General features: G+C 47.9%; 1 protein-coding gene and 1 long non-coding RNA gene across 2 annotated transcripts; one reads left to right on the forward strand and one right to left on the reverse strand.

The window, feature by feature from the left end:
- The first annotated feature begins 1,784 nt into the window (after positions 1–1,784).
- Positions 1,785–4,123, forward strand: LOC119434881 (uncharacterized). Its single transcript, XR_005188672.2, has 3 exons — positions 1,785–1,937; positions 2,024–2,083; positions 3,846–4,123. It is a non-coding gene; the product is annotated as an uncharacterized LOC119434881 (long non-coding RNA).
- Positions 3,775–7,568, reverse strand: LOC119434880 (uncharacterized). The gene is made up of 3 exons (XM_037701922.2): positions 7,197–7,568; positions 6,911–7,109; positions 3,775–4,951 (listed from the first exon to the last, which is right to left on the reverse strand). Exons 1-3 carry the CDS (start codon positions 7,445–7,447, stop codon positions 4,124–4,126), a joined length of 1,278 nt encoding a protein of 425 aa, XP_037557850.1. The 5' UTR covers positions 7,448–7,568; the 3' UTR covers positions 3,775–4,123.
- Between the last annotated feature and the right edge of the window lie 9,125 nt (positions 7,569–16,693).

The raw sequence follows: 16,693 nt of genomic DNA on the forward strand, positions 1-16,693 counted from the left end.
TCCGGGATTGCAAGAGACGCCACTGTGCAGGGTCACGTGGCTCAAGTTTGGAGCGGCCGCCGCAGCTAGCGCTCGCAGCCGACCCCGGTGGAGGAGAGGAAAGAGGAGAGGGGCAGGAACCAGCTTCTCGGCTCACGTGGCAGGCATCTTCTAAAGGAGGCATTGAACAAAGGCTTGGTGCCATGCCAGCTAATGAGAGAGGGCAAAAATTATATAAAATGAGAATAATCGCTACATAATACAGCCCCTGAATTAATACAGCCCCTGTATTATGTATTAGCATCCGACACAGGGTTGAAGGGCATAACTATTCGCTGCACGTGCACAGACGAGTTTTTTTTCTCAACTGGTCAAGTGTTTATGTGCACACATAGGCTATTATTTAATGAGTGTTAGTTGTTTACCTCACACTTTTTTAATACCCAGAATATGAGAAGCTATCCTTGCTTCATGTAGTGTCATCCTGTCTGCTTTCCATCTGTGCCTCAGTGACCTTCCCATTGCATTATTTGCTGAAGGCAGAAAAGTGCAGTACAGCCTTTGCAACACTTCTTCACCAGAGAATCTAAAATCGTATATGTGGCCTCAACTAGAGCCGCATCAATCAAAGAGGCCAAAGAAGTGGCCTTCGCCGCTTCACAGTCCTTAGTGACTCTAAGAGCGCTATTCTCAGCTTTATGAGGGGCAGTGCGGGACTAAATACAGCCAAGATCCTGAGAAAGTTCAATAGAGAAGACAGAACCAAAATCAATGTTGTCTGGGTCCCTGCTCATTCGGGAAATCCCGGCAACGAGGAAGCGCATAAAGTGGCCCAAGGGTTAACCGGACCCCCGATAGGAGAGGTATTGACTTCCTACAACGAACTTACTAACCTATATAAAGAGGACAGGAGAATGTACCCTATACCACACAGCAACTTAACGAGAGCGCAGGCCACTATCCTCCGCCAAATTCAAACTAACACCCTTACCACTCCTCATCGTTTAGCGATCTTCACTGATGGGGAGGTTGACCCAATATGCAAAAACTGCGATAAAAATGCCATAGCAAACAAAAGCCACATCCTCTGGGAATGCGAGGGCCTTCCCCCACCCAGAGAGCTTCTGCCAGCTCCCTCAGAAACGACATGGGAGACCCTAGTGCAGTCCCCTGAAGAAAAACTACAAAAAGCAATCATTGCCTGGGCAGAAGCGGTCGCCGCAGACAAGCGGCCACCTACAAAGTCCTGAAATTTCTCTTTAATAAAGTTGTTTCCTCCTCCTTCACTTCACCACTGTGCACAAGGCAATTGTAAACCAGCAGCAAGGTGAAAGGTGCTTGATAGTGGCAGCTGGCTGCTGTCTGTAACTCAGCTGCTGAAAGTTGCACAGATATCCCTGGATATTTATGGCAGCTCCCGTGTGCTGAAAAGGCAAGATGGGAGTGAAACTAAATTGTGACATTTCTCTTTTGTTGTCACTTAAAAATAAATGCGGTAGTGCTTCAATACTGGCTGCTGAACACGCTTTAGCAAGAAAATTCAGTGTCTGATTGACAAACACGCTAGCGTGAAAACACGGACATGCATTTTAATTACCTACCACCCATTTGTACTTCACCATGGTGTAGTAGTTACCTCTACATAATTGCTATTGCATATTTCAAGCACCAGCTCATATTGTTTAAAAAATCAACAGACTTGTGCAACCTAGGAGAATCACAACACAATATCCAGCAAAGCTGTTATGGTGCCATCTTGAATGGAAATCCTATGTTATGAAATTCTTTAAATACCTGGTCCTTGCACCATTAAACCGCTTACATCATTATCATGAAATTCCTAAACTCTCTCTGACTTTCAGGTTTTACTGGATACTAGGAGTCTCCAGAAGGAAATTAACCAACTGACTGGGAAGCTGGACAGAACCTTTACAGTCACAGATGAGCTAATATTTAAGGTTGGTCCTATCATGAAGCCCTGCGTCAATGTATTTGTGTGTGCATACCTGCATTGCTCCGATTATACACATGCATTGTCTTACAGGATGCCAAGAAGGACGAGGCTGTGCGAAGGGCCTATAAATACCTTGCTTCAGTGCATGAGGTATGTAATCAGCTTTGTTTTCTCCTGTTCTTGTTCTGCTTTTTTAAGCTATGGGGCAGAATTTACACAAAGTAACGGCCAATCACAGATTATCTTTCGGACAAATATGGGCTCTGTTGACAGAGTTTCATCGTGCCCTTGCGTAGTAGTGTATACTGAAGTACTACTCTCTTTTTGAAATTGACGCGAGATTGTATCTGCTGCTGCTGTCAGAACAGGCGACTACAGATTTATCAAGCTGTCTAAGCAGCTATTTTCTGTGACTCCCTCGTTTGTAGAAATTGATGGAAATAAAATGATTTTATTGGGAAAGGTTGCATTATCATTAAGCTATAAATGAAGCTAACAATAATTGTGAAGCCCCCACCACACTAAAGGAAAAGCAAGCACGGCATGCTGCCGCCGGCAAAACACACCTCGCAGAAGCTGCCGCACAGCAGCTTTTTCTTGCCGCAGGAGGGATCGGTCCTGGAGGAATTTGTAGCGGCTTGCCACGAGCCGTGGACAGAGAAGACCAATGAGAGCGTGCCCGCCCGACCGCTCGATTCGCACTCACATCTGGTGTCACTCGGACGCTTATTTCGCACACGTGCCTGTTTTGGTAGGCTTGGTTTGTGATTGTTTTTACAATGATGAGGCAAACCAAGATGTCCTGATGGAAAGGCTTTCGGAGACGGTGCGCCAATATCCAATTCAGTACAACAAAACGAAGCCTGAATACAAGGACACGGAGGCTACACCTAGTACCTTTTTCTTTTTGAACACGGCAACGCCGCAACAGAAGGGAGCACACCAGCATGATTATGCTCGCAGTGGCAAAAATGTCATCATCATCACCTGTCATAACTTGCGTTAAGAATGAGTGCTGAAGAACGTAAGCACAGCACCAAGCTGTCGGCACACAAAGGAAAAAGGGTGCAACATCTTGCACCTACATGCAGAGTAAAAGAGAGGAAGTGAGATTTTCATGCTATCATGTGACTACCGCAGCGGCGCACCGCCTGCAGCAGCAGCATTTTACCACTGGGGGCATGCCGCATGCGTTTTTTCCTCCAATGTGGATTTGCCTTTATAAGCTTCCCCAAAGCAAGGTACACTGATTGTGCAATGCTCAAAGCATTTGCACATATTTTTGTTTCTAGAGTAATAGTATCAGTAAAGGTCCAGTATCATAGGATGCGACGATGAAACTATGACATACATCTAGTTATACTAAGTACCACAGTGGCAGTGACCTTTGCACAAGCACCAAAAAGCTAATGAACATGGTTTTGCCACTTGTGTGGAGGGCCTTTGCTCTTGTGTCTGATGAAAAAGAAGGTAGCTAACAAAATACTAGGTATATGTTGCTTTTAAGGTCAAGGCAACTTGGGCTGCACATGCCACCGGTGGCAAAATTACTGATAAAGGACATATGCATTAGAGTACAGCATGCCCAGATACCATGAATACACCACACTTGTCAGTGAACAGCTTTAAAAAAATGCAGCAAACTCTTCATAAAATGACATATCCACAATTTTGCCACAAGCATTTCAGAAGGCAATGACGCTATGGGGGTTTGACAATGTAAATGCATCGCACTGGTTTCACAAGACAATTTCGTGCTTCACGCTATGGAACAGACATTTCGACACATGCATGTCTCCTTAGATGTGTGAAATTTGCATAATTACTTCATTAAAGTCAGTAACAAAGTAGCTTTTATGTGAACCACAATGCACACTAACCCTAAGTTCTTCAATGTGTCTTTCCTTTACAGAATTCAAACCAGCTTTTGCAAGCAGTGGAAGAAACAGGGTCGATCACGCGGGAAATGCGTGACCTGGAAGATCAAATAGAACAGGAGAGTCAGAAGAAAGTCACAGCTAACTTGGAGAGGATTACGGCCGACTACAAGCAGATGAAGCAAGAAAATGCATCGCTATTAGCGCAGCTTAAAGGTCAATAACTGTCGCAGAAGTATAAAATATGTGCAGACATTATTTTTGTAGTTAATTTATATATTTCCGCAAAATAAAGAGTACTATAATACATGCATCAAGGAACTTTGTACAATATTTCACCGTCGTCGTCATAGTAGCACTTTCCAACCCTATGCACAGCTGAGCCTTGATTCTTCAAGTGAGATGGTATTGTGATGCGCCTTTGCAGCACTTCTTCATTGTCTGCTGAATACTTGTAGTCCTTTGCAATCTCATTGCTTGCTCGCTGTGACCTTGTGTCATCTCTTTTATACTTAAAAGCTTCAAGAATATCAAAAGTTTCATCATGTTTAGTAGCGCCCTCTACTGTCAAGCTGCTGTCTTTGCCCTGGAGCGATGCTGATACTGTGTCTGAGGCGTGTTCACTTGCGCTTACATGCTTTGCAGTGCTGAAATCCATGCAGTGCCTTGCATCTTGCTCGGGCTTCTTAATGGTTGCAGCCTTGTATTCATCTATTCGAACATGCATTCCTTGGCTGCCCTTTCTCTTGAGTGTCGTTGCAGCTGCTACATCGTCTGTGTAAATATCCTCATACTGTTGTTCAAAGCTTGCCTGTTCATATTTTTTGTCAGGCACTCTCTTCTCGGGGTTCTTCAGCTTTAAGTAGGGGGCAATAAGCTTGCTGTATTCGCCAGGCTTTGTAGAGTGACGTGAAAGCTCCAGTGCCTTTATGTCGCTTTGTTGGTCCGGCATGGGAAGTGTCTTGTTCCCATATGCCTGGTCTTCCTGAAGCTTTCCCTCCAAATACAACTTCTTCGTGGTTGGCGAAATTTTTTCATCTGCCTTGCCTGTTTTCAATGCCTTCCACTTGAGCTGTACGTGTTTGTCATGTTCCGCTATCCTTTCAGCAGTCGCTGTTGTAAATCGGGATTTCAGCAGCTTCTGCAAGTAAATTGCAAAGAATTGGTGCTCAGTAACACTACAAAATGTGAAGGCAACAGAAAGTGTCAGCAACAGAGTTGTGGAATTGCATGATAATAAAAAAAAAAGTTACAAGTAGTGTTCGTCTTAAGACTGCGTGTGCACGCATGTACGTGTGTGTGAGAAGGTCACAAGAGCTGTGCCCCTGTACCATTTATCAAAGCTTGCAAAACTGCCGCCGGCCAACTGTAAACATGCATGTATGCCAAGATTCTCTGTCCACTTCAGGCAACAAACTGGCAAAACTTTTGCATGCCTAATTTGCAATTTTATTGCCTGTGACTATCCAGGCTTGTTTGGATTTTTTATCACTGCCCCAGTGCACTACAGTACGTAATGATATGGACTCCCTAGTAAGGATCATCACCAGTGTGTGCTACTTTCCACACTTTTGAGTTGTGGCTTCTCGCCTTTGTTGCCAACAAGATTGAACATCAGCCTCATGGCAGGTGAGTATTGGCAAGCACAGTGCCAGCCCAGAGGCTGTGCTTGCATTTTACAAATTATTGTACATCTAGCTGTAACTATTAAGTGCAAGTTCAATTCACCAGATCTGAACTATATTCATTTTGACTCATTAACGTATCCCAGGGCTAAATACTGTTACATGGAAGAGTCAAGATCATCTTCGAATGGCACATAGCAGAATTTTTAATACTATTTCACAGTAGTTCAGGTCGACCGTTCAGCTTCTCTCTCATAAATCTATCTAGTCAGAAATCATGCTTCTGTGGGTATACGATGCAACATGCCTCACATACTATGCAAGACAGTTGCAACACACGCATAGCAGTGTTGCCAACCACAGGGCATTTTCGCTGCTTGGTGGGGCTGTAGGGCCATCAGACAATTTTTCTATGAAACGTGGAGTATTTTGCCCTGCCCTGGCATTTTTAAGTGCTCTCAAAAGTAAACCCTTGGAAACTTGGGAAAACTCACAAAAACTGGCAAATTGTACCCACTGAAAGTAAGAATGTGACGTTCAACCAATATGTTTTTGGTTGACCTACTCGGGAATTTTCAGGATGATAGGGGAAGATGACTGTCATGTATAACTTTGTCCAACGACGAGTGACATCTATCCTACAGACACAATCTTTGTGGTTACTGGAAGATGTTTACTTATGAGTGAGGACTGCAAGTGCTGCAGACACGCTGCGTTATTGGGAAATTTTTGCTCGAGGCCAACTCAAATTTCACTATTCAAATACATGTAAAACGCAGGTCTCTCATTAGCCAATTGCTGGACCAATTTGAACAGACCTTGTTGCATTTGAAAGAAAAAGCTAAATTTACCGACTGTAGGAAGCAGAATCTTGATATATCCATGGTCTCATAGCTTTAAAAAAAAATGCCGGAGATAGGCAAGTTAAAACAACTGAAGCAGAAAGTTTACAAATTTACAACACTGCACTGAGAATGGATATCGTACTTCTATAAACTGCATCCATTAGAGCATCTTAGGCAGTCAAATGTGATGTGGTAATTTTAAGCATATGTAAGATTATTAAAATGTTCACGGAGGTTTTGCAACAGTCCCTCTGACAAAGTAGTGGTGTACTTTTTTTTTTGCATATTTTCAACAATTTTTGCCAAAAACATTTATGGTCAATAAAAAATGTGCCTACAGTCGGTAGATTTCAACATTATCTTTTACATACAACAGACCTGTTTATCCGAGAAGCTGTTAGCCAATGGTATCGGATGGAAGATAACGCAGTGCCAAGAACGTCTTCCACAATGTTCATCGCGCGCATAAACTGCTCGATAGCTATACTCAGTCTATGTTACTTTGCGCTTTGTTATCTGCGTCGCTTCGAAAGTATGATCTTGCACACAGCTAAAAGCCTTGTGGAACTTCAGTACGTATAAATAATAATAACTAAAAAAAAAACTAATCAAAGGTATCGACGCGCTTACCTTTGCTCCCCGAACGCTCACTGGGAAACATTCGGCGATCCTTTCGGCCGTCCACTCCGACGGATCAAGGATGTGCAGGTAATGGATTTGCTGTTTTGCAGCCCATGTCAATAGGTTCGTTTCCGGTGGAAATATTTCCTTGAAGTATTTCCGCCTTACGACCGCTCTTCTTACTTTCTTTCGTTCAAAGCGGAGTTCACTGGAAAATAAAAAGAATGTCGTCAGCATGCGCTACTACGTGCCTGTGCAGAGCTGCGAACACGCGCATTAATAAGCAAGCACTTACTCCATATGGCGGTCGTAGTAATGTTCAACGTGTTCCAGGACAGTTTCTGGATCTTCCTCTATATCATCAAACTCGTAACTGCCTGAGAAGTCGCTTCCCAATGGCCCGCTTCGTTCCGGTTCCTCCAACTTAACCGCGAGCGGCTCAACTTTCTTGAACGGGTTTCGCGTTTTAGCGTGCCGATGCCGCACAGATTGTGACATAAAGTTGGCTATGCCACCTCGCACAGCGCAAGAACATATCCGTATCATCGTCGATAACTAATAATTTCGGCTAGTTTTACGATTTAACTGAACGAAAGCAACAACAAACGCGCACAAGCGCGCACACACGTTCTGCTGCACTCGCCTAGCTAGTTATGAGGATGATGATGCTAAGCGATTGCCGCAGCCACAATATACAGTTTCGGTTTCGGTATTGCGTCCAAAGGGTGCACAGGTTGGCTTTCCTCTAAGGAGCTAATAGTGCTTGCTCGGCTATAAATCAAATGGCTACACTTTCGAGTGAAAAAAGAAAATCGGCCAGTGAAGCTTTTATTTTGCAACAGAGCCTGCTGTGCTGCGCACGCCGTATTTATTTTGAAACTTGCAATAATTTCGGCTCAAGTTGTGCATTAAGATCGCATTTTGTGTAACAATTGTCAGATTTGGCACCTTCACATTCGCCATTACTTCGGTACAAATAAAGATGGTGTTATCGTCTGCAAAAAAAAAAAAAAAAAAGCAAAAAAGAAGCGATAAGAAACTTCTCCCCAGAATTATATGAACGTGACAGGCGAAGGCCTCAGTTGTAAGCAGATGTAAGCATACAAAAATGACTGCATTCCGCCCTCATGACTGAGGCCGCGGCCAACGTTACTAGCCGCGGCAGCCGTAAATAGAACCTGCGACCTCGTATTCAGCAGCAGAACGCCATAGCAATGCCGGCGGTTGCCTACAAGGATTTACGCACCACTCTGCTGACGCGAAAGTAAATGTATTCTTTGTCCGAGCAGTTTAATTGTTGCATTTTCACGGCGTTATGCATGTCGTTATATAACTTTCCGTTCACTTTAATGCAACGCACATGCACACGCGCGCTCGGCACACCGCAATCCTAGGTCTTCACCTTATATTTGCCAAATCGTGGTGTGCTCGATATGTGTACTTGTTGCCATTTGTGAAGCAGCCTGGCGTTTACTTTCTCGCGATAGGCCTAACTGAGTCTAGAACGTCAAAGAAACGCCGGAAGAAGGAATAAAGTACAAACTACAACGCCGTGGATCTTATACCCCCTTCCCTTTCCTAAGGTGCTGATTCATGCTCCCTAAAAGCCTGCAGAAAATAGTTACCCTTCCCCTCCAGTCCACATTCACTATTTCCATCTCTCTCTGCTTTCTTTCTATACAAGTACGATTGTATGACTGTCGACCAGTTTGCTCTTATTCCCACCTTTGAATAATTTGTTCCACTGAGAGATGGAGGCGTTCAGGGGGTAAAGATCGTGCATTGTGAACGTTGCGCTGAGAAAAAGAAAAGAAAAAAAAAGAAAAAGGAAGGAAAGAAAGAAATTGCAGGAAAAGAAGAGATGCGAGGCAGACAGGACAGGTTGTGCCGAACGCATCAGATCATTTACCTTCGACTCCGAGCCAGATAGATAGGGCCCGTGCATGGGCCCGGAGAGAGAGACATAATTCCAGGGAGTTTATATGGGTATGGTTTGCTACCAGGCATGGGAATAAAGAAATGGAGATGTGTAGAAAACGTATAAATCATGTATTTAAAGAAATTCGTGTCCCGTTTACATGTACGAATTAAGGGGCGTTAATTGTGATAATGATGTCTGAATTTGGCGCCGATAAATCGTGTTTCACATTTCGCCGCCTAGAAATTTGTTGTCGAGTGACACGGTGTGAATTTTTTTTTTCTTTTTATGCATTTGTCACTCGAAAATGTTGTGTGACAATCTACTGTCGCTTGTGCAAAGTTTTTTTAATAGTGTGCATACGCTTACTTGTGGGCAATATGCATTATTCAAGCCGCTCCTTATGTAATAGTGTCATATTAGTTAGACCTGCTTATCAATGTGAATGCAGCTTTAACGCTCTTACCCCTTGAAGCACTGCCTGAGCGCTCCGAATCCTTAAACCAGTCGAGTATGGCGTTTAATTTATCGGAAAAGTTTATGCATACACGATGATACAGGTAGCACGATGACTGTCTTCGATGATCGCTATACTAAGCGCAAGACCAACGAAGTTCTTTGGTTAGGTTTTCAGGAACTGATACAACCACCTGATCATGTGACGTATGTCGTTCCCTACCGTTACAATTGCATATATATGCTAAGGCTCTCGCGCGCATGGCAGCTAGGCTGTCACTAACGTTCTTGCTGTCACCTGCAACGTTGCGCACATATCCTGCGGTCAGAATATCACCTGCAGCAATCGGAGGCGCTACTCCCGTCTTGAGTATTATGGTATTTCTCAGAGCAACCCAAAGGCTATGAGATTGAGGCCTAGTGGAGGGCTCCGAATTAGCTTGGACCACCTGGGGTTATAGCATGCAACCAAAGCACATATACGGACACGAGCGCCTTTGCACTTCGCAGCCGGTGATCGAGCCTGCGTCTTCAGTACTTCCAGTGACCATATCTATACAAAGATATTCAAAAGAAATTATTCAATTCATAAATGGCCCAATCAGACAGATTACTCAGTCGGAATCTTTAGTTTCTGTAGCCTTAACACACGTGCAGTACGGAAATGCAGTATACTACTGTATCATTCGTTTGTGACTTGTAGCAAGAATACCACCGTATGCAGCATTATATAACTCGATGGCAAAACGCTGGCACGAGGTTCTGTACTGCAGGTATATTTCGTAGTACGTCAATCGATTTTTTAAGGACCGCGTTGGAGCGTTAACCTAGCACGCAAATTTTGACCACACATGCCTCCTGGCGGTACATATATGCAGCAGGCGGCCGCCGAAGCCGTCGGAACCTGCAGTGATCGCGCACTGTTACATTGAAGGCTGGTAAGTAAAACCACCGTTACTAGATGAATAAAACTGCGCATAGCAAGCAAAAAAAAAAAAAGAAAAAAAAAAACCTCAAACCGAGACTGCACGAATCTTTCTTTTCTTTCTCCCTGTCTGATACGAGAGGAATGCCCGCGTGAATGAAGACGACAAAGAAAGGAATCGCATCAGGCGCGAGAGCTGAACAAGCGGCCACGCGCGCCGGTGTCGCCCACCCCGCAGAACCAACGGCGTCGTGATGCCCTGCCGGCCGACGACGACGCCTACATCCCAGCTCGGTCGTTGAGGCGGGCATCGAGGCAGGCCAGCGAGGAGAAGGTGGTTCGGGGTGCTGCGCTGCTGTCACCGGATCGCCACCCTAGCGCCTTTTCTCGTTGAGCAGCAGCCATGAACCGGGTCGGGACATTCACCAGCTCCGCGCACCATCGCAGCGGGAGCAGCGCCTACTTGCAGCAGCAGTCCCACGTCTTCGGCACCAGTGGCCGACCCCCGGTAGTGCAGGCAAGCGGCTCGACGCACATCCTCGTGGGACTGCTAGTCCTCATGAGCTGGGTGGCCCTGGTGAGGGTGCGCCGGCGGCTGCTGAGGTTCGTGTACCGCTACCTTGGCCTGTACCTGCCGCCCACCGCCGGAGACGACAGCACATCCCAGGAATCCCACCCAGTCGCGAAGAAGGCGCCCAAGAAGGCGCCCAAGAAGTCGCTGCCCAGGGCGCTTAGGAAGAAGGCGTCCGCGTCGAAAAGACACCTCGAGATGCAGCCGGACGCGGCGTCTGAAACGCAGACGCAGCTCGACGCTGAAGGCAGGGCAGCAGCAGCTCCTGCGGCCACTGGTTGCATTTTGGGAGGTCCAGACGACGACGACGATCTGCAAGACTACGAGATCATCCACACAGGTGACGCCTTCGGGGATGACAAGGAGCATTCGAACTGACGCCTGCCCCGCGTGACAAATTTGGCGCCGCGCTCATCGCTGAAGCGAAACAAGAACGTGAAATCTCTTGGAGATGCTTGCGGGTGGAAGACGACCCGACTGAAATTAATAAAATGTTTACTGCACAAAGATGTCGCTGAATAGGCTTTGACGACACTTTTGTGCTTTCTTCTAAAATTCGTGTGTGTGTGTGTTTTAAAGATTAAAGGCAAGCCAATCGGATTCCTGTAACGGTCACTTTCTTTACTTTCGTTTTAGAGCATACGACTGCATGACAGCGCCATCGCATCGAACTCCCGGCATTTTTCTTTTTATTTTCTCTTCCGACCGCGTGTGCGGAAAAAAGGCGAATCTGCAGAGACGCGTTGTCATCGCCATTAGCTGATAACGTTTTTCGGTAGCTGCAACTTGCTTCCCTCGCCCACTTGGTTCATTACCGCTGTCGACTCGCTGTCGGACGGTTTGCGCGCCGCCGATTTTCCAGATAAGTATCATTCTCGGCTCGCCATTTGTGCGTTTCCATCTTCGGCGTCTCCGCTGTCTCGCTGATGCCATCTCGCAGGCAGGCCACGGCGCACGACGTTAAAGCGTTCGAACAGTGCGCTGGGGCGCCGCGGCGAACGACGACGGACTTTCGTCATGAACAGATGCGACCGCAGGAGTGCGTCTTCTGCCGACTGCACGATGGCGACTGAGAAAGGTGCGCAGGAAAAGATGGCGTCTAGTGGAGGCGGAGCGCGACCGAGAGCTAGACAGCAACCGGCGCCGAAGACTGTCAACGGAAAAACTTGGACGAGCAGTGCTAAACGCAGCGGCGAAGGCAAGTTCGCAAAATGCTCCGTCGCGTCTGCTGCTGCTGCTCCGAGCCCGGCAAAGAACGACAAGTCTGGTGCGTTCGACTCTCTGCTTAAGCGCGCCCAGCGAAGGCGGAGCAGTAACTCGAGCGAAAAAGCGGCCAGCAAGCAGGGCACGCGTAGCGACGTCGGCGACGACACCAGCCGCCAGGAAGACTTGAACGATGTCAGCGACAAGTCTAGGAAGCCGAAAGAGCCCGTCGAAAAGCAGGCGGCTCACGAGGACGACGTCCAGCCGGATTCACCGTATTACGACAGTGGGGAAAGCAAGAACCCAGCTGCTGACCCTGTCGAGTATACGATACTTGCCAGGCCCGAAAGACAGCGCGCTGCTGCTGAAGTCCAAGTTCCTCCCCCACCACAAGGGACTAGCTGTGAGGAGGAAAACGTCTCGCTGCCCCCACGGGACGTGCAGACGCCTTCGAGAGACTTGCGCTTCAAGGAGAGGATTCGGCGCTTCCCAATGGGTTCTTACGCGGACACCGCCGGCGCATACGCTCCCCACTGGTTGGGGCCGTCTCAGGAAAGAGGTTTTTACGTGCCCGACTGTCGCCGCCCCACGTTCGCGCCGGTTTCCCGAAGTGCGCCCGGCTGCATCGCCGACGAGCTGAACTGCCTGAAGCTTGCCGAAGTAGCGGTACACCCAGGACTGCACTATCCGGAAGCGTACCCTGTGCCACCGCCGCCTTCGCCTTTGGTTCCGCCCCCCGTCGCGCCGCCGTTCCCAGGTCTCGGATACTTCGCCGACAGGTTCGGTGTCGGCAGACGGCGAACCCGAAGCTTCCCTCGCAGACTGCCCGAGAGAAGGCTGTACGACGCACACGGCAGGTGGGTGGGCCAGGAACGGCGGTCGCAGCAAGACTTCGACGAAGAGGGCTGGTCGCTAAGCCTGCAGCATCAACCGTGCAGGGACGGCTTCTGCTCCTACGTCGGCACCAGGGAACCGAGATCTCGTTTCGACTTGCCCAGAGGCTACGGTCGCCGCCACTCTTGGTCCCACACGGCCGTTCCCGACGACGACATCGAGGACCTCCTTCCGCTGATAGACAAGCTTGCGGTGGACTACGCCAACTCGGACTCATCGATTGAGGGCACACCCGAAGCCGTACACATTCCCGACGAAGGGTCGTGGTTTTCGGTGCTTCCTGAAACGACCAGGCCGGAAGACCGCTTCATATGGTCGCCGCGACGTGACTTGCATCGACCCCGGTCGGTCTGGTCTCCGATAAAGCCGAGACTCGGCGGGTCTCCTCAGGATGGCCTCCGAGAATCATTGACGAGAGCGAAGTACCGCTTCAGAACCTACACCGAGAACGCGTTCCATGGGAGCGTGGATGCCATTGTCGAAGGAAGACGTTCAGTGTCCTGCGAGTTCCCGTACTTCGACGACGACGCCTCGACCTCCTCGGTTGCGAGTAGTGGTGAGGCACACTGCACTGGCTGGTCACCCTGGAGTTCCCAGCTGCCCACAGCCGACCTGCTGAACGTGTCGTAGGCTCTGAAACGCCGTGCCTAATATGCGAGTACCGACTGACACCGAGCCAGTTCTCAGAACGTGTCGATGAGCTCGGGCTATTTCTAAACCCTTCTGGTACCATGATGCAGTACATGCCTTTTTTGGCGTCGACGCTTCCTTTTCCTTTTTTCACTCTTATACTGCGGCAGAACGCATATTCCAGCACGAATTTAGTGCCATAATGTAATTTTTGAAATAAACGTTGCTGAAAAAAATGTGCGCGTGTTCGTAACTGTCGTACTATACACAGCTATAGTTTAGCTGCGTCATCTTGAACAAAACCTACGCCATCACACGTGGGCAGCTAAATATGAAGAGTGCCTAGGTTTGGCATATTTGAAATCGCCGTTTCATATATGAAGTTAGAAAAATCTCGCGAATAATTTTACTGGTGACAATGCGCTTGCAAAATATATACGAGGGACTCGGCTAACGGACGTATCAAATGGGACGAAAGGACATTTATCAGGACTTTTGCGCTTGGGTGCCAAGCGCATGCGTTGCCGGTCTCCCGAGTGCTTTTGAGCAGGTGCCGTATCGTAAGGATTGTTTCCGGCGAGTGGCCGATACCGGCGATAAAGGGGGCACACTTTTGCTTTGATCGGTGGTCTTGATCGGTGGTCTTGATCGGCGGCCTTGATCGGCGGCATTCATTTGCGTGGAAGACTACAGTCACCTCGGAGAGCCTTGGTAAACTAGACACGCTGGACGGTGCTGCCACGCCGTGAAAACAGAAGGAAACTAGGCACACAAGCGCTTGGAACTATAACAAAGAGAGCGGTGCGAACGTACACATGGCCGACGCGGGTCGCACAGCGGCAAATCTTTGAGAAACACTTATCTACCTGAGAGTCTACTGATCTTGAAAATGGTGCCTATTGATATATAATCTACTGAAAATGCATATCCAAGTGATGAGATGTATAAGCTTTTGCATAGAATGAAGCGATTTTGCATCAAATTCGGGAGCTGAGTTTTTGCACACGCATATCTGTTGACGGACACGAAATATGCATATTACCCTAGCGACAGCTTCGCTGTAAAAACATCGTCACCAGATGCACGTATGAGTGTTCAGTTATTCGTTCAAGGAGCGAAGTCTGATACTATGTACAGTAGCGCGCATTGTTTTAAAAGAATGGATACAGGGGTGAATGGCCAAATAATAAATTGCTTTGCCTAAATCGAGACGACAAGTGCGCACATAGGCTGCCTAAAAATTTACTATTATGAATTATTGACTGAAAAGTGTTCAGTGGAAGTTATCTTCCCCGTGCGTATGCCCATGAACTGGTGTCACCTGCACATGAAACGCAGCCCCTTCGCAGTAGAGTCATTCGGAACACACCTCACTCCCATCGTTCTCTCTCTTTTGAGACAACACTCTCCTTTGAGTGCTGTTGTCCACTACATATTCGAAAGAAACGAATATTTGACAATGTCTACTACCGAATTCTCCAATCAAATACAACTCTAGTAGCAAATCTCGAATACTCGCACACCTGCAAATAATCGCAAACAGCAGCCGCGCGAAGCGAAAGGTGTGCGCGTTGCGAAAACCGCGCTAATTTTCGAGCCGCGCCCATGGAATGATAGGCCCGTCGATCTCGTTTGTGCGACTCGTGACGTTCAAATTCCCCTGCGTGGTCGTCCACGGTCGATACAATCAAACGGCCAAGGCCTGTCAGCCAACCAAACAGCCTTGTCAGCCGGCGAGTGCTTGTTTGGTATGCGTTTGCCCCTAGGCGTGCCGGTATGGCGGAGTGAGGTCGCGCGTTGGTCATGCCGTCTCGTAGCCGAATCGGGCTGAGTCACTTGCGCTTCACGAGATAGCGATAACGCGGCCTAGAACGTGCGCTCATCACCGCAGGTTGGTGGCATGTGCTGACTCAAGGTAGAAAACAAGCGCGTTTGCGCCAATATACGATGACTCATTCCATTTCTCCGGACTACGTATCCCGGCTAATGAAGCAGACGATGGAAGCTAGAAGCGTTCTCGACCGAATAATCGTACACTTTGAGCTAGCTGCTTTATTTCTACTGGGGTGGAAAACTGTTTTGCTTGAAAAACGTGAAAAACGTTTTTCTACGTGAAAAAAAAGTTAGGTTCAGTGCCTCTATTTCATGGTGAATTCCATTGGCAGATTCGGAGCACTTCCGGTAGCAGTTTTTCTGCTCCACGCGGAGCAAGTCTGTTCCATTGGCAGATTGAGAGTGCTCCCTCTATGTTTCATTGGCAGATCTGGAGCAGCTCCGCCGCGAAATCCGCTCCACGGAGCAGCTCTCTTTACTCCGCGAAACGCGGCGGATTCGACCGGAAGTCGCAAGCGCCCGGCGCGTGCGCAGAACGTGGCGCACCGCGTGACCGACGCTACGCGCTGCGCGGGCAAGCCCGGGCGTAAAACCCCTATATAAAAAAGTAGCGACACTCTCCTCCTCCACCTTCCCTCCTCCTCGATTCTCCTCTCTTTCGCGCTCGCTCCTCGACCGTGGCGCCGCCTACACCGCTCGAGCGTAGCAGACGACCTTTCGCAGAGTGAATGCGCGCTTAGCAAGGCGGTGCGTTTGAGCGTTTGCGTTGGCTTTCTAGCTTCGAGTAACTTCGTGTACAGCATAGAATTTCTGTAAGGAGGGTTATATAAATTCAGTGACGGCAGGTTTTCGTTTATTCCTGTTTTGAAAACTTCTTTTAAGTACCTAAACGAGCGCCAACGCCGTACCATGACGACTCTGAATGTATCGCGTGCGCTACAATTAGGTACGTAACATTTGTCAAGCGCGTGTCGCAAGATCTTGTTGCGAATTGGTGTAAATAATAAGTTTGTGATCGAATGTCAACATCTTGGCCTCCAGCAAGCCCTCGGTAACCTAAATAATCCGCACCGTCCATACCATGTGAATTCGCGACGCGTATCAGATGACGTAAAAAGGCTGATAGAGGACACAAACAATCGCTGCTCTGAAGGTTCGATGGGGCATTACAAGCTACAAAGCTGCCTACATGCGTGCTTGCCAATCTTATAAGCACGCGCCAAGGCTCGGGGTGGGCGCTGGTCCTATTATGTTTCTAGTGCCTCATACTCGACAGAATTTTGCGCGGCCGGTCATCCAGTTGGGACTCTGCGTACATAGAAAATGAAATCACTTTTTCAGCATTCACTCGCGAAGCGGGAA

The sequence above is a fragment of the Dermacentor silvarum genome, unplaced genomic scaffold (assembly GCF_013339745.2).
Source record: "Dermacentor silvarum isolate Dsil-2018 unplaced genomic scaffold, BIME_Dsil_1.4 Seq303, whole genome shotgun sequence".
In the NCBI taxonomy this organism is placed as follows: domain Eukaryota; kingdom Metazoa; phylum Arthropoda; class Arachnida; order Ixodida; family Ixodidae; genus Dermacentor; species Dermacentor silvarum.